Consider the following 23546-nt stretch of genomic DNA (forward strand, 5'->3'; position numbering starts at 1 on the left):
ATTGTGAGGAAATAAACGTCCTCGAATGTACATTGTCATACATCTCCTGCATTGTGACCAACATTATTATTGTTAACTATGGCTATGACATGTTGTATACGGTACAGTTCCGTGCTAATGTTGCGTGACGCGACAGATTTACAGCTGGGACTTCGGCGCGGCTGTACGCGACTGTACGCGACACTGCATTCATCATGTTATCTATGACACTGCTCTTATGTATAGCACTGTACCGGACAGTCGGGACATACTCTGCTATTGGTATACCGGACGAACATCTCTATGTGACAGGCACTGTACTTAGCTTTAAGTTTTCGGATTTAAATACTACCATTATCCATAATTAAATCATTTTAATTTGTAAAATTATTTTTTAATCAATAAGAAAACATAGACTTCATAAGAATCAGGCGTAATATTCCTATCTATAAACTCAACGTGTATAAAACATGTTCAGAGACGTATATTGTCTAAACAAGACGCAGTAGCAAATTGCGTTTCCGTTCCGCTAACTCATTGCCCCGCGGTCTTTCATACCCCCGCCCCCCGCCCCCCGCACCCCTCGGCCCTACTACCCCGCACCCCCTGGTCTAAGCCTCACTTAACTACTTCCTTTGAAACTGAACCCTCGTTAAATTCCCTCGAATCGTTTCTCTACTCGTATAGTAAAAGCCCCCTCTTTGTAACTTTCTCTGAAGTCAGTTTTTTTTTTCATTTTACTTTACGTCTGTTCGTAACGTAATTATAAGCTTTTCAAATAAACAAGTGGAGTAAATGAAACTTTTAAACTTAATTGAGGGAGGTAAAATAAAAAGGTTAGTAAATTAATTAATTATTTCATATTATCTAGGATAAAATGTGTTGCAAATTCAAAGCAATTATCGATTATCTACACAAAGGTACGTATGACATATTTTACCAAACTAGTTTATTAAAACAGACTCAATTCACTTTTAAAAAACATATCAAAGTGTACATTACGATCTAATGGGAATTTTTAAACTTTTTTGTTGGAAAATAAATCTAGTGGAAAGCAATTCAAAAGCCATTAACGTCGTGACCAAAAACTTACAAGGTCGGTAATTGCGGACCACTAGGATACTTGATTATTGGAATTAGGGGATAATTAAGAAGTTTTTAGAATAAGCTTCCTGAAAATAATCAATACTTATATTACTCGTAGTAAAAAAGTCACAAATAGTTGACTGCATTCAAACTTTTACAGATTTTCGCAATGTATTATGTGTTAGCTTGTTTTGAAAATATTAAATAAAAAACTGAAATTTCCCCCCACTTTTGGGGAAACCCGAAACTGTAACATTATATAAGGTAGGTAGACTCTGGCTATAAAAATGTATTAGTCATTATCAGCAACATGTTGTTGATTTTCTTCCTCATATTCATCTAGTAAAATCTATATAATATATCTAGATAAAATAGCAGCTAGTTTATAGCTCTACTTTATAAGTCCTAACATTTTATTCGCAGCACTTCTTCCTGCGGCGGACATTTTTATGGCGCTCTATTGTGCGACGGTCGCTGCAAGCCTTTTGACGTCGAGAAGCCACGCAGCGGGGCATTATGTCTTTTTACATTGACTTATGACATAAGTACATACTCTTAGTAAAATATTAAATATTGCATTTATCTTATATTTCTATGTATGCTACTTAAAATTTTATATGTAAAAAAATCTGTAGAATACGAACGATAACCTTTACGTAAACACTTAGGGCACAGTTTCATTAGTCAAAAAAATAAAGCTAATAAAGTCACAAATTATAGAAATATTTATACATTTTCAACAAAGAACAGTCTCAAACAAGTTTTCAATATTATGTTTTTATCAAAGGCTGAAAGTGACAAACAAAATACGAAGTGAACTGGTCGGTGGAATGTTTTCTATCAGACAAAGTATACGCAAACAGACCGCGCGCTGAAAACAAATGTTTGCTTATCAAAGTAAAAGACTACCAGTTAGCAGACAGGAAGAACTAAATTAGAATAACAACTGGTCTATTTACATTCTTACTTTAAAATAATAAAACTCAAAAGTTTGTCTTTCCAAATGCAAGATCTGGTTACTGGTACTGAAGAGTAGAAGTATAACTTGGTGTGTTCAAAGTTAGATACGACTGAAACATTAGGACATTTTTAAATTGAACTTCGTTTTGTAATTACTGAACGATGTTAGAAAATTGATGTTTTTAAAAGTTGATCAAAGCGCGCGGATTACGCTGGCTGGATATTTGCAGAATCGTGTTACTAATCGCAGTCGTCGTGTTTTCTTGCTTTAACATTTGCCAGTTTTACAATGTCTGCTACTTTCATTTTAAATACAAAACATAAAAATATATCAATAAAAAATGGTGAAAAATAAGAAAGAGAATTTTAAATGTGGTTAGTAAGTAGTTGCGCGATTTTTTCGCAACTCCGTGACTAGCGCGTATTTAGCATGTGTGCAAAGACACGGACTCACACCGGCCAGTCCAACTTTTGTTGCTATCAAAAGAAATGAACTACATTAGGTTTATGCACAAAATTAACGTGATTCAGTAACATCACTTATCATAAGTAATGTTTATCTTTGCATAATAATAAACAAATAAAATAATTCCTAGCAAAATATTTACTTCATGAATATTTCTTTGTTCGTCAAAGAGTGCTTTTACATAAATCTTGATTGAAAATGAATAATTTCCAGTTTGCAAAATGAAATTGCGAAGACGTATAACTAAAGGTATTTTTCCACGATACGTGATTCTGCGATCAGACGCGGAGAGACCCGCATGAAGCGCCGTAAAACACTGAAATCACTGGTCGCTAGTGGAAATGAACTGTAACACAGATATTTGTCTGTCGGAGCTGTCGTGATATAATATAGAGATAGTGCGTGGTGCATTTTGTCGGCGTTTTTCCGCTCAGTGAAAACCCACTATAATAGAGACACAGTCGGTAACGAAGCAAAGCGCAGCGCCCTCTATTATTTGAATAACATCTCGCAAAGCTAACGACTAACGAAGCGACGCGACGCGGAACTCGACTGTTGCTATCCTCGTCATTTTAAACTTCAAGTTGTACATTTTTATTGCAACTTATTGAGATGTATGTAATTATGTTTTTGATGTGTTGTGGAAACACGCTTTGTGTGAGAAACATGTATCAAAATTAATTGTTCCGTAACTAGCTTAAATAACTAGCATTTTAGAAAGACATCCCATTACGCAATCGTGGATGTAAACCTCCTATCGATTATTGTCGAGTACCATATCCTCACAGAAGGTTAGAGTTTCTGAGTATCGATTGAAATTTTTATGAAAAAAACGACATCATAAGGAAGGCGGTGCATTCACTCGCTACGTTACGCTATCACAAACAGTACAACGATAGTCCGGTGCATGTCGCGCGACTGTTTGCACTGACCAAACAAGTTTGCAATATCCGCATCCAAGCAATGCATCCACAATAAATTGAATATTTCGCAACGCCAATAAATTTTGTAATTTCAGATTCAACTTGAGAAATGGCGGTCGTGAGCGGAAGCAATGATAGACTGTATTCACTGAACTACATCTACTCGTTTTAACTGATTTAGAATTAATTTTAGACATATTATAAATACTGTTAGTTCGCAGTATTATATAAGACAAAGTTAACAGAAAACGGTTATACAATATAACTATGTACATGTAAAATAAATTTGTATTCAAACTTCTATAGGTAAGTGCTTTGTAGTAGTTATCCTTACAGTGCTCCTTAAACGTTAAACTCTGGAACATGAGCATGCTCTGTACTCGTACAACAACGAGATGCAATGCACTTGTATGAACAACTCAATTACAACTAAACTCACTCACGTGTCTGCAAACTTCGTTAAATTATAAACTTACACAAATTATCGTACACTAAATATGATACATAATGTTTACTACTGCAACTATTATATTCTCTCCAATTTAAGACATTTGATTACGAGATTTTTATATTTTTACTAGCTGTCGCCTGCGACATCGTACGCGCGGAATTAAAAGAAACTTAACAAGTATCCTATGTTTTCTTCCAGACTACACATTCTACATCTGTACCAAATTTCATCAAGATTCAAACCGTACCGGAAATACCTTCTAAAAAACATCCATCCATTTAAACATTCGCATTTATAATATTCGTAAGATAAGATTAATTTTATCAGTGGTCAATTCACACATGTCTCCATCAGAGCATTCGAACCTATCCTATAAAGTCGTAAATTATAAAACCTCATTTCCACCGGTAGTATTTGATACGTGAATTAATTAAGCTTAGAAGAATTGAATTTTCGCCTGAATTTCCACGAGCTCATTCCGGTCGAGTTGATTACAAGCAGACAATGCGTGGACAATGCAATAAAATAATTTCAAATGCAATTACTGCACGCGGCTTTGTACGAGTACATGTTTACAACATAATAACACGGACATTGCTATATCTTTTATACTAAATCATTTTATTTAATAGGGTAATTTCAATACAAACATACTTGATTACTCAATAACTTTTAACTAGTATCAAAAACATTTACTATTTAAAAAAAAATTCAGCAGTTTATGTACGACTTTATTACGACAAATATAGTACCTTTCTTTTCGTTTTAAATATTGTTCTTTCTGCTTGCACATGCCTTTTCATGACAATCCGGTGTTCAACGTACTTCGAAGTTATCTTTGTTTCCAATTTCTCGTCAGTTTATAAAATATCTAGTGCGTCAACAAAGCAGGAATAAAAAAATTAATCTGTAAGAAGTTATCTGGAAAAAAGAATAGACTTGAATTCAGTTAAACGAAAGCAAACTGAATCGAATCTTAAATCCAACAAACTTTATATTATGTAGAGGTATATTCAGAGATTGGATTCCTTCTCAGATTTAAATCGTATTTGCTGCCGAGGTCAGAGTGTTTGTGACAAACAGACAGTGTCCTTAAACAATGTATTTAACTGCAGTCTTGTCTAAATATACATTTACAACTTGACTTTGGAGTCAGCAACGTGGTGGTTAAATACTGGACTTGTAATCAACAAGTCCGATCGATCCTAGTCTTTTCTCTAAGTGATTTTTTATCGATTTTAGAATTTCATAAACGTACATTTATCCGACGTTCTTACGATGATGAAAAAGATCGTGATGCAACTTACACATATCGACGAAGAAATTCAAAGATATGTGTTATATGCACCCTGCATTGGACCAGCGTGATTGACTATTGCCTTGTCATGAAATAAAAATGACTTTCTTGACTCCTTTCAGTTCATCAGTGACTGGGATGAGAAACATTTTTGAATAGCACAACGGAGGCAGAGCTTCGTTAGCAACCCGCATGTTGATTGCCTTCTCGTCTGCTACAAAATGCACTCAAAAGTAACGTAAAAAAACAATTTCAAACAAAATTCACTCAAAAAGAAACATAAAAAAACAATTTCAAACAAAATGCATTCAAAAGTACCATAAAAAACAATCTCAAACAAAATACACTAAAAAGAAACAAAATAATGTCATGAAAACTTCTTTCTTTCTTTCTTCTCTCTTTCAAAAACCCTCTAAACTCTAAAGAAAGTTCTCTTCTTTCTTGTAACATGTCTATATTGTATAATTATTGTTATTTCGCAGTCGGTGTCGGCCGAAGTAAATAGGTGACATTTTATATATGAGATGTATGAGACATACTTACGTTTATGTCCCTACTTAGGCCGAAACCGACTCCAAAATAACAATAATTATACAATATAGACATGTTACAAGAAAGAAGAGAACTTTCTTTAGAGTTTAGAGGGTTTTTGAAAGAGAGAAGAAAGAAAGAAAGAAGTTTTCATGACATTATTTTGTTTCTTTTTAGTGTATTTTGTTTGAGATTGTTTTTTATGGTACTTTTGAATGCATTTTGTTTGAAATTGTTTTTTTATGTTTCTTTTTGAGTGAATTTTGTTTGAAATTGTTTTTTTACGTTACTTTTGAGTGCATTTTGTTTGAAATTGTTTTTTTACGTTACTTTTGAGTGCATTTTGTTTGAAATTGTTTTTTTTTAAGTTACTTTTGAGCGCATTTTGTTTGAGATAGTTTTTTTTGTTTTGAAGTCGGCTATTTTTTTTTCTTAAAATGTTTGTTTTATTTCTCAATTTTTAGTGAATTTGAAGTTTAATTACAAATTTCCTTAATACGTATAAGGACATAAATAAGACAAATAAAGAAAAGGACTTTCCTATTTAATATGTGTGTACTTCAATTCAAAAACTAATTTAGAATACACCAGATAACCACTTATCCTTTAAACAATGAAATAATTATCAAAATCGGTATACAAATTGAAAATTAACGAACTAATACATCGTAGCGTGCCTTTAATTTTGTCCAGCCGCGCGCCGCAGTAGCATTTTTCGAATGCGCGTTGTCGGTGCAGGTTCGTGAAGAATCATTGAAAGATCTTACTTGATCGCGTGCTTGTTGTAAGGTTGAATGTTGAAATTAAAGTGAAGTAAAAGATGGCGCCGACGACCGCCGGCCGGTCGGCCGTCGGCGCGAGAGCAGCGATGACAGTGCACTGTCGCTGCTCTGTGGCAATGTTGCCACTTTTTAAATATGGCGTAGACAGGCTGCCCCCCTTGGGTCAGGAGCATCCTGGTCCAACGCAGCAGGTAGTGGGCAGAGGCGGTTGTAGGCTCTGCGCAGCGTCCCGGTTGTGGTGAGGACGTCAGCGACGCGGTTGACACCGTCGCTGCCAGGGTGGACGCCAGTGATCCTTCCAATCAGCCATCGGTTTGGTGGAAGGCGATCATCCTTCACGACGACCATTTCTCCTAATTGCGGTTGCGTTCCTCGCGTGCGCCACTTGCTGCGGGACTGGAGTTCTGAAAGATATTCCTTATAATATCTGGTCCAAAAATGACATTTTACTTGTTGAATTCTCTTGAATTTGCTTAAAGTTGATAATTGGTGATTTTCCACCTGAGGTGCAGGCGACATAGTTATTGTTCGTCCAATTAGAAAATGGGCCGGTGTTAAGGGAATGAGATCCGTAGGATCGGACGAAAGAGGAGCGAGAGGTCTAGAATTTAGTATCCCCTCTATTTGTACTAAAAGAGAATTCATATGTTCGTAGTCTAAATGAGTCATAGATAGGACTCGTTTTAGATGGTGCTTTACCGATTTTACTGAACCCTCTGCCAAACCGTTAAAATTGGGACTATAAGCAGGACAAAATTTAAAATTTATATCATTTTCAGCCGAATATGAAACTATATTGTTGCAGTTATCCTTTAAAAATTTTGACAATTCATTACACGCCCCTTTATACTGAGTTCCATTGTCAGAATAAAGAGTTGCTGGCTTACCTCTGCGGGCAATAAACCTGTTTAACGCGTCAATAAAACCTTGCGAAGTGAGATCGGTGACGAGCTCAAGGTGTATTGCCTTTACTGCCAAACATACAAACACAACTATATAGGATTTGATAAGTTGTGCACCACGACCCTTTCTGTTCAATATCATGATTGGACCGGCATAGTCTGTGGCTGTGTTTAAGAATGCGAATTCAGACTGCAACCTCTCCGCAGGAAGTGTACTCATGATTGGTTGGTAAGTTTTGCCTGCAAATCTGAGACAAGTTGTACATTGATGTGTTATTTTTCGGCAGAGGTTGCGTCCTCCAACGATCCAAAATTTGTGCCGTAGTGTAGATAAAAGTAATTGTGGTCCTGCATGTAATAATATTGTGTGGTAATGTTGTACTAATGTTTTTGTTATGTGATGTGATGCATGTAACAGTATTGGATGTTTTGTGTCATAGTCGTAGTTGGAGTTTGACAATCGACCTCCAACTCTAATAAGATGGTCATTATCAATAAAAGGGTTCAATTTAATCAGTTTATCTTTTGGTGAAAGTTCACCTTTCATGAGTAAAAAATATTGTTTATTAAACATATCTAGTTGCACTCTTTTGCACAACACTAATAATGCTAGTTTTAATTCTGAAAGACTAAGTGGACCAATATGTTTATTATTTTTATTTTGACAATTGTGTTTGAATCTTAATAAATAAGCTACGATATGTTGCATTTTGTTAAAATTTGAATATTTGGTTGTGAAATGTTCATCAATATCTTGCAAGACTGCAGTCGCAGAAATATGAAAGTTAGATTTTATTTCTGGTAAATTTGAAATATCTAAGTTTTGAGGTTGGGATGGCCAATCTATGTTTTGATGCCGCAAGAAGTGCGGACCTTCCCACCACAAATTTGAATTTTTGAGTTGTAAAGGATTCAAACCTCTGGAACCTATATCAGACGGATTGAGATTGGTTGGGACATAATTCCATGCTGCTGGATCAAATGTATTAGTAATTTCTGTTACTCTATTGTATACAAATTGTTTTAATTGTTTTTTGCAAGTTTTTATCCAGCCCAGCACTATAGTTGAGTCACACCAGAACTGTATTGAGTCGATGTTTAATCGCAACGCACTTACTACCTTTTTTGTCAATTGTGTTACAAGTAAAGCACCACAGAGTTCGAGCCTTGGCATTGTTAGTTTATTTTTTAAAGGTGCCACCTTACTCTTTGCAACTAGTAAGCGTACAGTTACTTGACCACTGCTCGATATTGTGCGAATATAAACACAACCTGAAAATGCCTTAATTGAAGCATCGCTGAAGGCATGAATTTGGACTGTTATATACTTTTCACATAACACTTTTCGAGGTATTGTTATTTGAGAAATGTATGGAAAGTATTCTATAAATTGTTTCCATTGCGACTCAATATCAGTTGGTACTGGTCCGTCCCAAGGTATATTGTGAGCCCATAGAGCCTGAAGGATAAGCTTTGCTTGTAGCATGCATGGGTTTACTAAACCCATGGGGTCAAAGATGTGTGCTATTGTGGACAAAATAGTGCGTTTTGTTATTGAGGTATCATCTATAGGTATTGATGGAAACAACAATGTGTCAGTTTTGCTGGCCCAGGCTACGCCTAAGGTCCGTGCACAATCATCTTTATTTAAGTTCAATGTGTCATTATTTTTGGTTTCATCAACAATTTCATTTAAAATGGACGTTTTATTTGAACGCCACTTTCGTAAATGGAAATGAGCACTTTTAAGTTCACTAATAACACCCTTACAGGTTTCAACTAGTGTATTTTTGTCATCATTTCCAGTTATAAAATCATCTACATAAAAATCGTGTAAGATAGATTGACTTACTAATTGATTGGAACACTCTTCACCTAATTGTTTTAAGCATCTGGTAGCCAAGAATGGTGCTGAGGCTGTACCATATGTTACTGTGTTGAGTGTATATTGTTTGATAGGTTCTGAAGGATCTGAACGCCAATAAATTTGTTGTAAAGAGCGTTGACCTTCTGTTACATAGATTTGTCTGTACATTTTTTCTATATCGGAAGTAACAATGTATTTATGCTGTCGAAATCTAATAAGTATGCTTAATAGATCGTCTTGCACTACAGGGCCAATGTGTTGAATATCATTTAGTGAGACACCTGTACTGGTCATTGCGGATCCATCAAACACTGCACGCAAGCGTGTGCTGATGCTGCCCTCGCGCAAGACACCGTGATGTGGTAAAAAATATGAATTTGTAGTAAATTGTGTGTTTGTTTTTTCAGACATATGTCCTAACTCTATGTATTCATTCATGAAATTGATATATTCGTTTTTGAAACTAGGATTTCTTTTAAATTTGCGTTCTAAAGAATTAAATCTAACCAAAGCTTGTTGGCTCGAGTCACCCAGACAGTCCGGGGACTCTTTAAATGGAATTGTAACAATAAACTTGCCATCTGGGTGGCGTTTTGTTGTAGTAGTGAAGGTCCGTTCGCACTCACTCTCAGCTTTAAGATCGTGCAATTGTTGAGTGACTGGAGCGGCTTCGGATTCAAAAAAATAGTTTAATTTTTCATCAAGCTCGATATCGTTTGTGAAATGGCAATGGACTGTATGTGAATAAAATTGTTTTGATTTTCTTTTGTATGGTAATTGAATTGAACCAGAAACTAGCCAACCAAGTTTTGTTTCAACGAGGATTGGTTTGTGTTTACCCAGAGATATTTGATTTGAAGAAAGAACATTCCAGAATAGATCAGCACCAAGCAACATGTGCACCTCTGACGGCACAGCAAATGTTGGGTCAGCAAGTTGAACTTGGGAAGGAATCTCAAATGAATTGGTATTAATGGGAACCGTGGGTATCAGCTGAGTGATATTGGGAACGATAAAACAGTTGACTTCTGTTTTATAATGATTTTGATATAGAGATGAAATTGTGACGTCACATCTTTGTGAGATGTTGGACGATTGTTGATTTAGTCCTTGGACTGATACACATGTGGAATAACTGGGTATCCCTAATTGCCTTTGCAAAGATTGTGTTATGAAACTGCTAGTGCTACCATTGTCCAATAGAGCACGTACTTTGTGTAATTGCCCAGCATGATCTTCTATGGTGATCATTGCTGTTGATAATAAAACCTGGCTATTGTGTATTGATGATAGTGTAACAGGTTTAGATAGTTCCTGTATATTTGGTAGAACAACACAGTCACTTTTAGAAGATTGATTAACCGGAGGTTCATAAAATTGTTTAGATGGATGCAACATAGTATTGTGTCGCTTTGAGCATAAGCGGCAGGAACTGAGTCTACAATGTTGTTCATTGTGCCCAGACCGCAAGCAATTTGTGCAAAGATTCAAGTCTTTTATTTTTGTTAGCCGAGATTCTATAGACATTGCCTTGAACTTAGGACATTGATAGATGGAATGAAAATGTTTGCAAACGGGGCACTTAAATTGTCTTTGTTTAGATGTTTCATTAACAATAAATGTCTTGGGACGGTTGTGAGTTACATCACTATAACGTCGTGACTTAGGTTGTCCCTGAGCTTCTTCAATGGTTTCTAAAAGATCTGCACGGTTTTTTAAAAATTGCATGAACTCTTGCAAAGATGGTACATGCTGAATTCGATTACGCTCAGTTTCCCAATCGCGTATTGAAACTAAATCAAGTTTGCTTGACATCATGTGAATAATTAACACATCCCAATGTTCTGTTGGAAGTTTTAATGTATTTAGAGCCCGTAGGTTTTTATTTACCCAATCTATTAAGTTCCGCAGAGCCTTGGAAGACTCTTGCGTGACAGGCTGTATGTTAAATAGAGCTTGAATATGGTTGTTAATTAAAATTCGATTGTTATTGAATCTGTCACAAAGTAAGTCCCAGGCAACATCATAGTTCTCCGTTGAAAATTCTATAGATTTGATAATTAAAGCCGCTGTATCCTTTAATGAATTTCTTAAATAGTGAAATTTATGTATTTTTGGAATTGTGTGATTGTCGTGTATTAATGATTTGTAGGTGTCATGATATTCTAACCAATCTTGATAGCGACCAGAAAAGGTGGGTAAATGTATTGTTGGTAATTTGATGCTCGGCCCACCTGAATATCCAATAACACCTGAGCCCGACACCGATGCATTGTCATTGCCCGCAGCAGTAGCAGCATTAACAGCGGCATGCCTGCTGAGCAAATCCTGCGCAACAGCCATGGCGCTGAAGTAGCTGTTCTCGAAGGCAGCTCGTTCTGCATACTCGTCATCTGGAATGTCGGTTAATCCTTCTATATCATTCTGTACCGAGTCAAAATCATTGTACATTTCTTGCATTTTCCCATTTCTTATGGTTAATTCATGGGCCTGTACACTATTTATAGTTTTACTAGGTAATAATGTATCTAGAAATTTTTTAAACACTGTTAATTTCGATTTGAAGCTTGCTCTAGATTTTTTCAAAGTTTGGATGTCCATTTTGATTGTTAATTGAAAGTAAATTAATGATGCAAAGTTAATTAAATGTTAATGAAAATGAAATAAATTATAAATCCCTGCTGTTGTAAAGAAAATTAAACAAAGTTACATATGCAAATAAAAAAAAGTTAAATTGAGGGTAAGTAACAAAATAAAAAAATACTTAAATTTTGTGAAAAACTTGAAAAAAGCAGGCAGAACGTTAGGTTATATTCAAGCAAGCAGATGGCAGAACAACCGAAGGCTCATGAGGGTTCACTCGGCTACCAACCGGCTTAAGCGGGAACAATGACCCCACATGGATTTCTGTAATGTTCGAAATTTAAGTTAGCAAATGGTTAAAATTATGCTGCATTAGTACAAATAGAGGCAATACACCGTTCTAGACCCTTTAGAAATGTACAATATTTGAATTTTTTTTTTTAAAGTTAGTGAAGGTAAGTGGGATGACGCGACAATTTTTAATTTGTTGAAACGAAATAAATTATAGTTTTTTGAATTTGGAATAATGATTTTTGAAATGATTAATAACAAAGAAATTGAATAACACACCTTTAGATAGTTGGTATGATTGAACAAATAGATTGAAAATTGCAATAGTGAGATTTACGTAAATAGTTGGAAAATAATTGGAACGAACTCACTCATCTCCGCAAACCTCTCTAGGTATATATTGGCTTGATGAATTGAAGATTTGATATTCAGCACGCGTCCATGTCGATCAATCTTCTTTTTTCGACCGCACCGCTTCGAAATTTTTCTTCTTGGCCCCTTTTGATTGTTGAGTTCCAATAGAAATTATTCGAATCCGGCTCGAAACTATGTCGGTGCAGGTTCGTGAAGAATCATTGAAAGATCTTACTTGATCGCGTGCTTGTTGTAAGGTTGAATGTTGAAATTAAAGTGAAGTAAAAGATGGCGCCGACGACCGCCGGCCGGTCGGCCGTCGGCGCGAGAGCAGCGATGACAGTGCACTGTCGCTGCTCTGTGGCAATGTTGCCACTTTTTAAATATGGCGTAGACACGCGTAGTTTTTAATAATTTAATATCTTCCAAACTATTGATCAGAATTACATAGTTTAAAGGCTAATGTAATCTGCATTTAATACTCTAGCCATCAAACATACTTATTTGGATAAGGATTCATATCGAATATAATATAATAGCGCCGTAAGCTTACGACGCTGTTTTTCGTGTGCAATTTAATCGAAGTTTGTTCATAATAACATGGTTTTTGTGAGACATCCAGAGATGATAGATATATGCCACCTGAGACTTTTATTTAGCAAATTTAAGGATCTATAATTACTCGATACATCATTTTAATGTAGGTCATATAGTTTGACCTACGTAAGCCCAGAAAGCAAATTTGTGCTATTCATTGTAACGCGATGTAGCATTTTTCGTTTCCGCGTAATTTTATTCTTACGATATCTCCTAAAATATTAGACAGAATGATATAGTTTCAATTGCAAATATAATCTACATTAAATTCTCTTGATAATGAACATATTTATTTACATAAGGGTTAATACTGAACTTGAATAATAGCGTCGGAAATAGGGCATGAATTTAATTAATGTTTCTAAAGAAAAAAATGGTTATTGTGAGAAAACTATAAAAGATAGATATATGCTATCGCGGACTTTTAATTAGCACATTTAAACAGCTAAAATTCGCCATACATCATTTTTATGTAGGTCCTATAGTTTAGCCTACGTAAGCGCTGAAAGCAAAAATGTCCCTAATTTCCGCAACAAATTTTGAAGCTATATTCAAAATCTACTAGTCTTCTAGTTATTTAAAAAAAAAACAAAAAAATGGGACCCACCTGCAAGCACTTCCTTTCGATTAAAACAATTTTTATCAAAATCGGACCGCCAGGGGCGGAGTATCGCGGTAACACACATAAAAAAAAAAAAAAAAAAAAAAAATTCAGTCGAATTGATAACCTCCTTCTTTTTGAAGTCGGCTAAAAAGGAAGATACATGTGTTGTACAGACTGATTGCACAGATATATTTATAAATAAAAGTGAAATTCTACTGCCGATATTAAACACGTATAATTATCACTGTTTTTTAAAGAGAATGTGAAGAACATTTTAAGAACGTTTTATACAAGTGTGAGGACAGTGGAAAACAGTCCAACGTAAGAATAACACAAACAAAAATGTTGAAGACTAGGTCTAGAAAAAGGTTTTTTTAATAGACTATATTGATTAATAAATTAATATTCTGATCTCATTTATTCATCTGACATTCTCTAATTAAAATATAAAAGTTATTATTTAATGAAAAGTATTTCTGAATTTGTCATCTTATTAAAAAATAGGAGTTGAATATTCTCGACGTTGAGATATTTTTCAATGTCGCCGCGCAACGAAAATATCGTCTGAATGGAAAATGTCTGCCAGAGAAATATTTTAGTCGCGTGATTGATGGCGCGAGAAATTGATTCTCATTTGTAATAAACTTTCGGCCGCCGATTTCACGCTGTTACATAAATGATTGCTAACCGTAGAACTCCACTGCCACTGCTGTGTGATAATTGTATTAATACAACATAATACTTTCATTATCTGTAACGAAACAGAGACTTGTCACTACACTTAAATTCTAGCTTCAAAAATACAGTTTAAAAATAACAGATAACAGAGAACGTCGGTGACTCAGGGGTTAAGCACTTGACTTGTAATGTGCAGGTCCTCGAATCTCGATATATACCAATGTGTTTTTCGATTTACATATTGTGTACATTTATCCCATGTTCTTACGGTGAAGGAAAACATCGTAATGTAACCCGCACATATCAGCGAAAATTTCAAAGATATGTGTGTATTCCCGGGAGAAAATGATGGCGACGCGGTTCGCCACCCGTCACGTTCTGTCTCCCGAAATGGCGAAAAGTGGATTGTGGGGATTCATTTGGCCACGCCATATGGAGGTCCGTGATCTCTGCCTACCCCTTTGGGTTACAGGCGTGAGTTGTGTAAGTAAGTAAGTAAGATATGTCAGTACAACCTTACCGACTCGGAGACCACCAGAGGCCACACTTAGTGATCATTAAAGGACTTTATATGTGTCAGGTACCATTTGACAGCTTGCGTAATTTGTTTAGTGGAGTTCTTTACATTACCTACTGTTTTGGTCACTATCTTGATTAACTATATTTCTCATTTTCGCAGAAAATTTAATGTAATATTACTTAATAAATTACCTAATTACATTTCTCGTTAATTTTCGCAATAAATTAGCACCTCTCAAGTTATTTCATTCAATTAATTCAGTTAAGTGCCACTTGTCCTCTACTTTAATTTCCATCGCGGGGAAGAGTTTTTAAATTTCATACCGAAAATACTTTTTAAATATTAATCTTTAAAATATTAATGACACATATTCAAACAATACTTAAATAAAATAAGTTTGCTGAAACAAACTAATAAAATGAGACGGACTTAAATACATAACCCAATCAAACGAAGCATTTCATTAATATATATAATATATAATCTGAGCTGTAACTTCGACATATAATAAAATTCTCTTCGAGTTCGCTTAATATTTTTTACCATTGAACAGAATTGGTTCCAATTATCGAGTGAGAGCCAATCAGCGTTCGCTTTGTCTCACTAATTGCTTCACATGGACTGAAAGGTTTTCCATTACGACGCTTCTGTTCAATCAAACGTTTTGTGCCATCATACTCCTACATGAGTTTTCTAATTTGACAAGCTTACAAATTGTTTGAGGAAAATGTGAGAGCTTATTTTAAGCAGAGTATAATCGATATTTTTACGATGTTTTGATATCTTTTGTATAGCAACCTTTATTACAAGTAGGGGTGAGTGGATGATTCTAACTTACGAATTATTCGTTCTGAATCGAATGTTCGATTAAACTCTAGAATCGGATATTTAGACACTTCTAACAACTGATTGCGATCTCATGTTTTTTTAGGTAAGATAAAAATAATATAATTTTATTTGAGTAGGTATAATTGTTATGAATTTTTACAAGTTCGAAGTCGCCGTATGTAATATGACGGCACAACTATGAACTATGTTAATGTCTTTTAGTACATCATTCAATAAAGTATTATTCTTACCGTTGGTTTCAGAGCCTAAAATCTCTATAAAACATATCGTCGTCCCTGTCATTATGTTTAACAAAACAGAGTTTACAATATGTTTTAAACTCAAATGCCGGCAACGCATCTGCGATTCCTCTGGTATTGCAGATGTCCATGGGCGTCGATGAACACCTTGGTGTTCCCGCTGCTCGTTTGCCACCTTCTCTTATAAAAAAAAAACTGGGATTTAGGTCTCAGAAACCCACAGTTAATTCGATAATATAATAATACAATATGATGTGAGTCAAAATGACAGGAGTACCATAGCGATATAAATTGTACCACATAATAAAATAGGTACATTTTTTTGGTATTTGGTACAATTTAATTTGCTATTATTTAATTTTATTTGCTATTATTTATTTAATTTATTATTAAAATATTAATTTGCTATTATGAAAAAAAGGAAAGGAAATTATTCAGGGTAAAGACAAATAAAACAACTTGCTATTTTATTTCGTATATTCGATATAGGAGTATCCATAAACACATTGCAATGAATTCTCGATCCTGTACATACAATATCAAAGTAAACAATACTATGTATATCAATAAAATGTAAATATATAATTATGATCTATTAAATAATGGTTTGGCACCGAGTGCGCGTGGACGCTACATTGACCCAAGCCTTGCGGACATCGTCGTCAGTAAAACACGACAAGACAAAGTCAAATAACTTGGCTCAAATAAAGACTCAATTGTAGAGCGTAATGTGTACTGAACGATATCCGCAAAACAAACGCAACAGAGACGAGGTGCGGGGGCCGCGGAGCTGTGCGGGGTGGGGAGAGGGGTGAAGGTCTACGGTCCTACGGGGACAATAAGAGGAAAGTTAAGGGGTAAGTAGAGTTCGTTATAAACGCGTGTGTCCTGGGCAACTACAAGGTCCTTCGGGAGCAGGATAGGCAGGGACCTACGCAGCGCAGCGCCTTAACTAACTACCTCGAATTCCGCAGTGGACGGATCATTTCGTTCTCCACGAGTCCAGGTACACCAAACAAAAGTTTCTGCTTCCAAACACGATATACTCTTTAAAATCGATTTTTTTTTTCGTCAAATCGACCGCGAGCTTGTAGACGATACAAAAATACACTACGATCTAACTTATTACCAAGGGCCTTTTATATACTTTGTATACTCTCTTTGTAACAACAAACAGACCCGCGCCCGCGACCGCGTCTCTTTATAACCCTGCCACCGACAGATTGTAAACTTCCTTATTTTATAAACTGACAGCAAATTATAATTTGCACGAGACATTGACGTTTAGTACGTAAGATAGTTAGATAACAAAATAAAGAAGTTCACAATCTAACGACGACATCATTTATAACAACAATAACGATGAATTATAATCTGTCGAAGACTACAAAGATCATAGATGACAGAGAGAAGAAGTAAGAAGAAGAAATTAGAAAAGAAAACTATGACAGACAGAGAGACGGTTACATAACATCAGATATAATATTTCTTACAATACTAATGTTTGAAAAACTGCTGTAGCAAATCTTTTCCATACAAAACTCGCTCGAACTAAACGAGCTTCTAAAATTGACATCGAAATTTACATGATTCGTTTTAAGCTATGATACATATCGTATTATTGAATCACGTTTTATATTAGTTAGTATTTACCACATCTACCTACAAATACATCGACATTCGTTCCTCAGGGAACCTTCAGCTCACAATTACAAGATAAATTCAAAATTACAATTTCAATTTGGTGTTTGCTTTACCTTCACAATATACTAAAATATTCAAAAACAATACATCAATCTTAATTTTGATTCTTCAATATAAGAAAAAAATCTATTCATATAATAACAATATTTGGCACATTCATTACCTGTTTTAAATACACACTGAGAAATTATAAAATAACAAGATTAAATTGAGTATTACTCAATAACAAATCCACAGAAAGAAGGAATCAAAAGAGAAGTTATAATGTCTTCATCGCTTTTAAAGCCAACCAAATTATTCAAGATTGGCATGAGACTATAGAAAAAAGTTCTGAGATTAATTGTGAATACACAAAGGTAGAGGAAGACTTAATAAAGTGTGAATATATTGAGTGAAGGACATCCGTTAGAAGGAAGTGAATTCAGATATAACGGCTGATAAAGATCTTAATACTGTACCGACACGGCATAGCCATAGAGAATAGAGCAGGCTGATTATGATAACAAATAATGATACGAAGACATTTATACCTCACAAATTAAAAATTGAATTCATCAAAGTAAAAAGTAAAGAAATAATCAAAGAATGGACGAAGTTGATACATTACAAGTTTAAGAGAGATAGTTAACTAGTTTCATGCAATAACAGATACGATACAATGAGCACTACGGAGACTAGAGATAGATACAGACATCGCATATTATCTAACATACGATACACTACGCGCCCTACACTCGCCTCCTCTTCTAGTTACATACACTTCAGACAATAAACGAAATATTACATCAAAATTATTCTAAAAATATTTTGGACATATTTAGACATCATCCGAGATATCTTAACCATCGTTTGGTGTCATCTCTTAGGTTAAATGAATCATAAAAGGTTGAAACGGATACATCGGTTAAAAAATGATTTATGAAATGACTTCTGATTATTTACTTAAATGAAGCGATGGCGGTAGGGGGCGCCCGCGGACGGCGGCAGGAGTGGCAGGAGTGTCAGCAGGGGCGGGAGCGGCAGGAGCGCGAGCAGCAGCAGTGACAGATGCGGCGAGGCCAGATGTGCGGCGGAGTGCTGCGCGCGGCCCGGCTGCGCGTGACGTGCGGGGGCGGGGGAGCCGCGCCGCGGGAACACGGCCACCGCGCCGCCACCGCTCGTCGCCGCCACACACCACACCTGCACCCCACACGGACAGTCAGCATAAACTAGCGTCGACTAGATGGCCCACAGTAGTTATTTTTATTTAGTAATAAGGAAAATGTCCAAAAATGTTTAGAGTATGCACTGACCTCGTCGGGCTCGGGCAGCAGAAGCACGGCGCGGTAGCAGGGCGGCGCGGGGTGGGGTGCGGTGTGCGGGGCGAGGTGCGCGGGCGCGGCGCTGGGCGCGGGCGAGGCGCGCAGCCACAACACGCGCACTCCGCGCCCGCACGCCGCGCACTCCAGCCGCCACCCGCCCGGCGTCGCCGTCGCGCTCACAGCCGTCGCCGTCGCTGCCCCTGTCCGCAACAGCGCAGATTGCAGCATATCATCAACTCTCTTCGTAATCGACCAACAGAGGCGCTATTACTTCATTGTATCGCAGTATTGAAAATTTGAATTACTTTTTATCTTTTCCTACTAGAATAAATTATCTAGTTTAGTTTACTAGTTATATATGCGAGGTAGTGTACCGGTGACCCTGAGCGTGACGCGCTTGAGGTCTCGTAAGCGCTGCATGTCTGCGCCGCGAGCGCCAATGCAGCGGTACTCGCCCGCCTCTTGGTATAGTGCGCCGCGGATACCTGGGACATACAACTTGAAGGTAAATATCCCTTATGGTGTAACTGAATGAAACAATTGTATGACTGCCATGAGTGTGTGATCTCTGTTGCATCTAATGTATATTCACCGAGCACGCCGTGCGCGTGGTGCGAGCCGGCGGGCGCCCAGCTCTCACTGGAGTTGCCAACCACGCGCCGCCACCAGCAGCCCACACTGCCTGCACCAGCGGACAAGCCAAATTTCATTGAATTATATTATAAAATAATTGTAAAGATACAAGTAAAATTTTACGTAAGGTAATGAAAATGATAGTAGCAGAATAGAGAAAAAGGAAACAGTTACCCTTGGGACAGTGCAGTTGTACATTGCCCCCGAGCGGCACATCCACCTTCTGATGTTCCGGCTCCTCCGCCCCGGCCCCCGGCTCTGCCCCTGCCCCCGACTGTGCCTGCGACTGCGATGGCTCTTCTGATGCTGCTTCCAAATGTTGCACTTAGTATTTATATTTAAAAATTGGAATAAACGTCACAAGGTGAGGTTGTGATATATGAATATTGTCCATACCCAGCACGTTGAGGTAGTAGCCGATGGAGGAGTACTCTGTGTCGAGCCAGGAGGCGCGGCAGCGATACCAGCCAGCATGCGCCTCCGTCAGCGTGGGCCAGCGCAGAGTGGCCGCGCCTCGCGCCTCCCCCACTCCCTCCAGCGGTGTCGGCGAGCTGCATAACACAACCATGTAAATAGAGATATACTTTACATAGAGTTTTCTGCTCTTAGTGTATGGTCCCACGAGTCGGACAACCGTCTAAATCATCTGTTGCCTGGTTGACAAAAGGTAAGGTTGTTGGGTTTTACATTTTCTAAGCTATAGTAGTATGTATGTACCTGGATGTAGTGTCATCGTCGCGCATCCAGTGCGCGCGCGCGGGTGGATTGGAGTCGACGTCGCAGCGCAACGCCGCCGCCCCGCCCGCCACCAGCCGCGCGCCGAACCCCGGCCAACGAGAGATCACAAAAGACGGTGGGTCTGAACAACAACACATCGTATTATACGTCTTTGCAAGTACCAATTAGAAGCGCAGGACTAGAGTAATTATTATTATTAGCAGAGCTGTATAAACTCACATGTTACATGTATCTGCAACTGCGCGCTGAGGTCGTCCTGCGCGGGGAGCTCGGGAGGTGCGTCGGGGGGTCTAGGCGCGGCGAGCGGGGGACGGCGCTGTAAGGCCGAGCATCGCAGCGTCGCGTTGTGCAGCTCGCGCGCCGCTGTCACCACCGCGCGCGACCAGCGCACGCCCTCTACAGGATGCGAATGACTTGTCAACATGTTATTGACGTAACGTTATATTATAAAGGCTCGTTTTTACCAACCTACGGAGTGGTTGGTGTGGTAGACGCGTAGGTAGGGCCGGTGGTCGAGCGCTGGCTCCTGTGCCAGCAGCCGCCAAGACAGCTCCGGTGCGGGCACGCCACCTGCCGTACGCAACGACGATTTAGCAAAACTAGATAGAACTCAGTTAGTTTTTTCCTTAAAACAATGTATGGGTTGTTATCAAAGACAGTCATGCTAGAAAAAATACGTAGAACATCGCACAAAACGGCCATCTTATTTTTTTGCCCACCAGGAGAGTTAAGTTAGTGGCACAACACGAAATAAGCCTGAAAATAAAACTTCTTGGCACCAATTGCATAGAACGTGAATTTGTTGACCTACTTTAAAAACAAAGACTAGCTAAGTTGTTAAAAGAAATTGAATACGAAAAAATTTCAGTTGTTTGTGCTGGACTATGTTGCGACAAAGATACTAGTCATTTCTGGTGATATTGTAGTTTATCTACAAGTAAAATAGCAACTGGTTTCTTCTAAGCTGTAATTAAATGATAAGCTAATGCTTGTACATGAAGCGGTAGTAGGTAGAGAGGTACGCACCCTCAGCGAAGCACTGCACTTCAAGCACGGCGGTGTCGCGCACCGGAACCCACGTGTTGCCGGCGTCCAACCGCCGCCCGTCCACTGCCAGGTATACCGACCGCACCGCCTCTGTGCCGCACACACACATACACGTCTTTATTGTTAATTAGTCCTAAAGAAAGTTGAATATAAAATTTTGCAATTGTTGAATCTTCGGTTACCATATACTAGTAGTCTGGTAGGTCGTCCGGCGCGCGCGCGACCCTTGCTGTCTTGCCCAGCACAGCGCCAACGTGCAGTGTGCGCCTGCGCAGCGCGCGGGATGTGCAGCGCGCCATCGCCCCCTGCGCCTGCCGCGCCCGCGCCCTCCGCCCCCGGCAGTGCCGTCGACAACAACGCCGCCTGGTGCATTAAAAATAATAACTTGCGGCACAAGTTTGCTTGCAGCTTTATAATTTTTTTCACAAAATTACTTGCCGCACAGTTTTGCTGCACATAGGATAAAGGTGAAAGAAAATGTTTCCGTCTCACCTCGTTGTCCTTGTACCAGCGTAGGTTGGTGACGTTGACAAGGTCGCAGGGAATACGCACGTACGAGTGCGCCGCCACTAGCAGCTCGCGCTCGTGCTTCTGGGCAAATAGCATCAATTTATTGAAAACGAGCCTACTAAATATGAGACTCACATAATTTTTCTATTTAACTTAGTGGTATTCACCTGCGAGGTGACGGGCTTGGGCGCCGGCTCGTCGGCGTCAGGTCGCGGCTCGTCCCGCAGTGGCTGGCGCGGCGCGGGCGCAGGCCGGATGACAAAGGCGTCAAGGCGCGTGGAGGCGCGCGGGCCCGGCGCCGCACCGGCGTCCCCGATGGCGTCCCGCACGGCGCCGCGGATGTTAAGGATGGTGTCGCCGGTTTTCACACGGCGGGATGTCTACCGAGATATAAGAAAACATCATTAGCTTGTTAAACAATGCTTGATGATTTCCAAATCCAATGCAATGGATATTTTTTGGAAATTTTTACCTTTGTCGATTTATCAAAATCTTGACTGCGTTTAGTTCTTTCTTGTTTCGTTTTTAAATCTTCCATGTTAAAATCATCAGTGTTGTCTGTTATAGTTTCAATTGTTGTATCAAAAACATGAGGACCGCTTTGACCAACATCCTCATCTTCCACAGTAGCTTCATCGGAAGTAATTAAGACGGAATCTTTTGCATTCGTACTGAAGTCGGGGGCTATCAATATGCCTGGATCGTCACGTTTATTTTTCCCTAAAGTAATCAAATTAATTTCAGAATTCGTATTTTCTTCAATAATTTTCTTAGCTAATAAATCATCATCATCAGGTACAATTTCATTAACTTTATCAGCCTCATTCAGGTTTTCTGTTTCTCGATACTCTTTTGTTTCTCTAATAGATCTTAATTCGTTTTCATTGAACTTGTCATATTTCGTTGAAGTGAAAAAACTTATATCCTCAGAATCTTCATCGTTATCTCTGGATGTTTCAAAAACATCGTTTTCATCTTGATTGTTTAGGTAGGAAGATTTAAACAAATTGTCTTCAGGATATACAGGTCTAAGGAAAGGTATTCTGTCTTCAATATCTGCTGTATCAGAATTCTCATCGATATCAACGCTATATTTACTATTCGAAGCGTCGTCCGTGTCTGCCGATGCATCGTTAAGAAATTTCGAATCTGATTCTTCCGGAGTTACTCGTATATTACTCTCTTCAATGCTGGTCTCAGTGTCGTATACTATACTATTAGATTGTTCTGTCAGTTCGGGATTGTCGTTGGTAGAAACATCTTCACGAAGGGGAGGATAAAGAGGGGCATCGCGGAGGAGTTCCGCGGCTTCTTCTAAAGGGGGCGAGCGCTGCGAGCTGCTGCGCTCTGCGAAAATGTAGGGAAGAAAGCCTGCGAATAAAACGTAACATATTTACACAACATGCCTACAAAAATGTAGTATGATAAGAGACAAATAAATGAGATGAAATATTTTTCAATTAAAACTGTGTTAACTTTCATGTCTCAAATGAGAAACGTATTCAATTTTCACCAGAAAAAGTGTAAAAAATCAAGTTAACTCAATCGTGTGACAATAAGCTGCCCCTGTGGGACAGACGGGTCGGCTGAAGCGGTTGCCTCATTACGACGGAACACTTTATAAATAATTCGGTCGCTCGTCGGCCTTCGGCCC

At 38.2% G+C, this 23546-nt stretch overlaps 2 protein-coding genes across 2 annotated transcripts in view; both read right to left on the bottom strand.

The window, feature by feature from the left end:
• Positions 1-6479: 6479 nt before the first annotated feature.
• On the bottom strand, positions 6480-11919 carry LOC123722538. The gene is made up of 2 exons (XM_045684625.1): positions 11479-11919; positions 6480-6879 (listed from the first exon to the last, which is right to left on the bottom strand). Exons 1-2 carry the CDS (start codon positions 11843-11845, stop codon positions 6605-6607), a joined length of 642 nt encoding a protein of 213 aa, XP_045540581.1. The 5' UTR covers positions 11846-11919; the 3' UTR covers positions 6480-6604.
• Positions 11920-18605: 6686 nt separating this feature from the next.
• The window catches only part of LOC106711031, a 33871-nt gene continuing 28930 nt past the window's right edge, over positions 18606-23546 (bottom strand). The window contains exons 3-16 of the mRNA XM_045684700.1: positions 22365-23263; positions 22060-22272; positions 21875-21973; positions 21565-21745; positions 21362-21472; positions 20804-20905; positions 20555-20731; positions 20315-20456; positions 19994-20148; positions 19772-19903; positions 19557-19646; positions 19339-19449; positions 18956-19164; positions 18606-18842 (exon numbers count right to left, since the gene is read on the bottom strand). Of these exons, the coding sequence (XP_045540656.1) occupies positions 18606-18842; positions 18956-19164; positions 19339-19449; positions 19557-19646; positions 19772-19903; positions 19994-20148; positions 20315-20456; positions 20555-20731; positions 20804-20905; positions 21362-21472; positions 21565-21745; positions 21875-21973; positions 22060-22272; positions 22365-23263 (2858 nt within the window). The remainder of the gene's footprint in view (positions 18843-18955; positions 19165-19338; positions 19450-19556; positions 19647-19771; positions 19904-19993; positions 20149-20314; positions 20457-20554; positions 20732-20803; positions 20906-21361; positions 21473-21564; positions 21746-21874; positions 21974-22059; positions 22273-22364; positions 23264-23546) is intronic.

Source organism: Papilio machaon, chromosome 27 (assembly GCF_912999745.1).
Source record: "Papilio machaon chromosome 27, ilPapMach1.1, whole genome shotgun sequence".
NCBI lineage: Eukaryota > Metazoa > Arthropoda > Insecta > Lepidoptera > Papilionidae > Papilio > Papilio machaon.

Coding starts and splice junctions, on each gene's coding strand:
- LOC123722538 (XM_045684625.1), bottom strand. CDS start 11,845: ATGGACATCCAAACTTTGAAAAAATCTAGAGCAAGCTTCAAATCGAAA. Junction 6,880..11,478: donor AGGTGTTATTGGATATTCAG/GTGGGCCGAGCA, acceptor AATATCTTTCAG/AACTCCAGTCCCGCAGCAAG.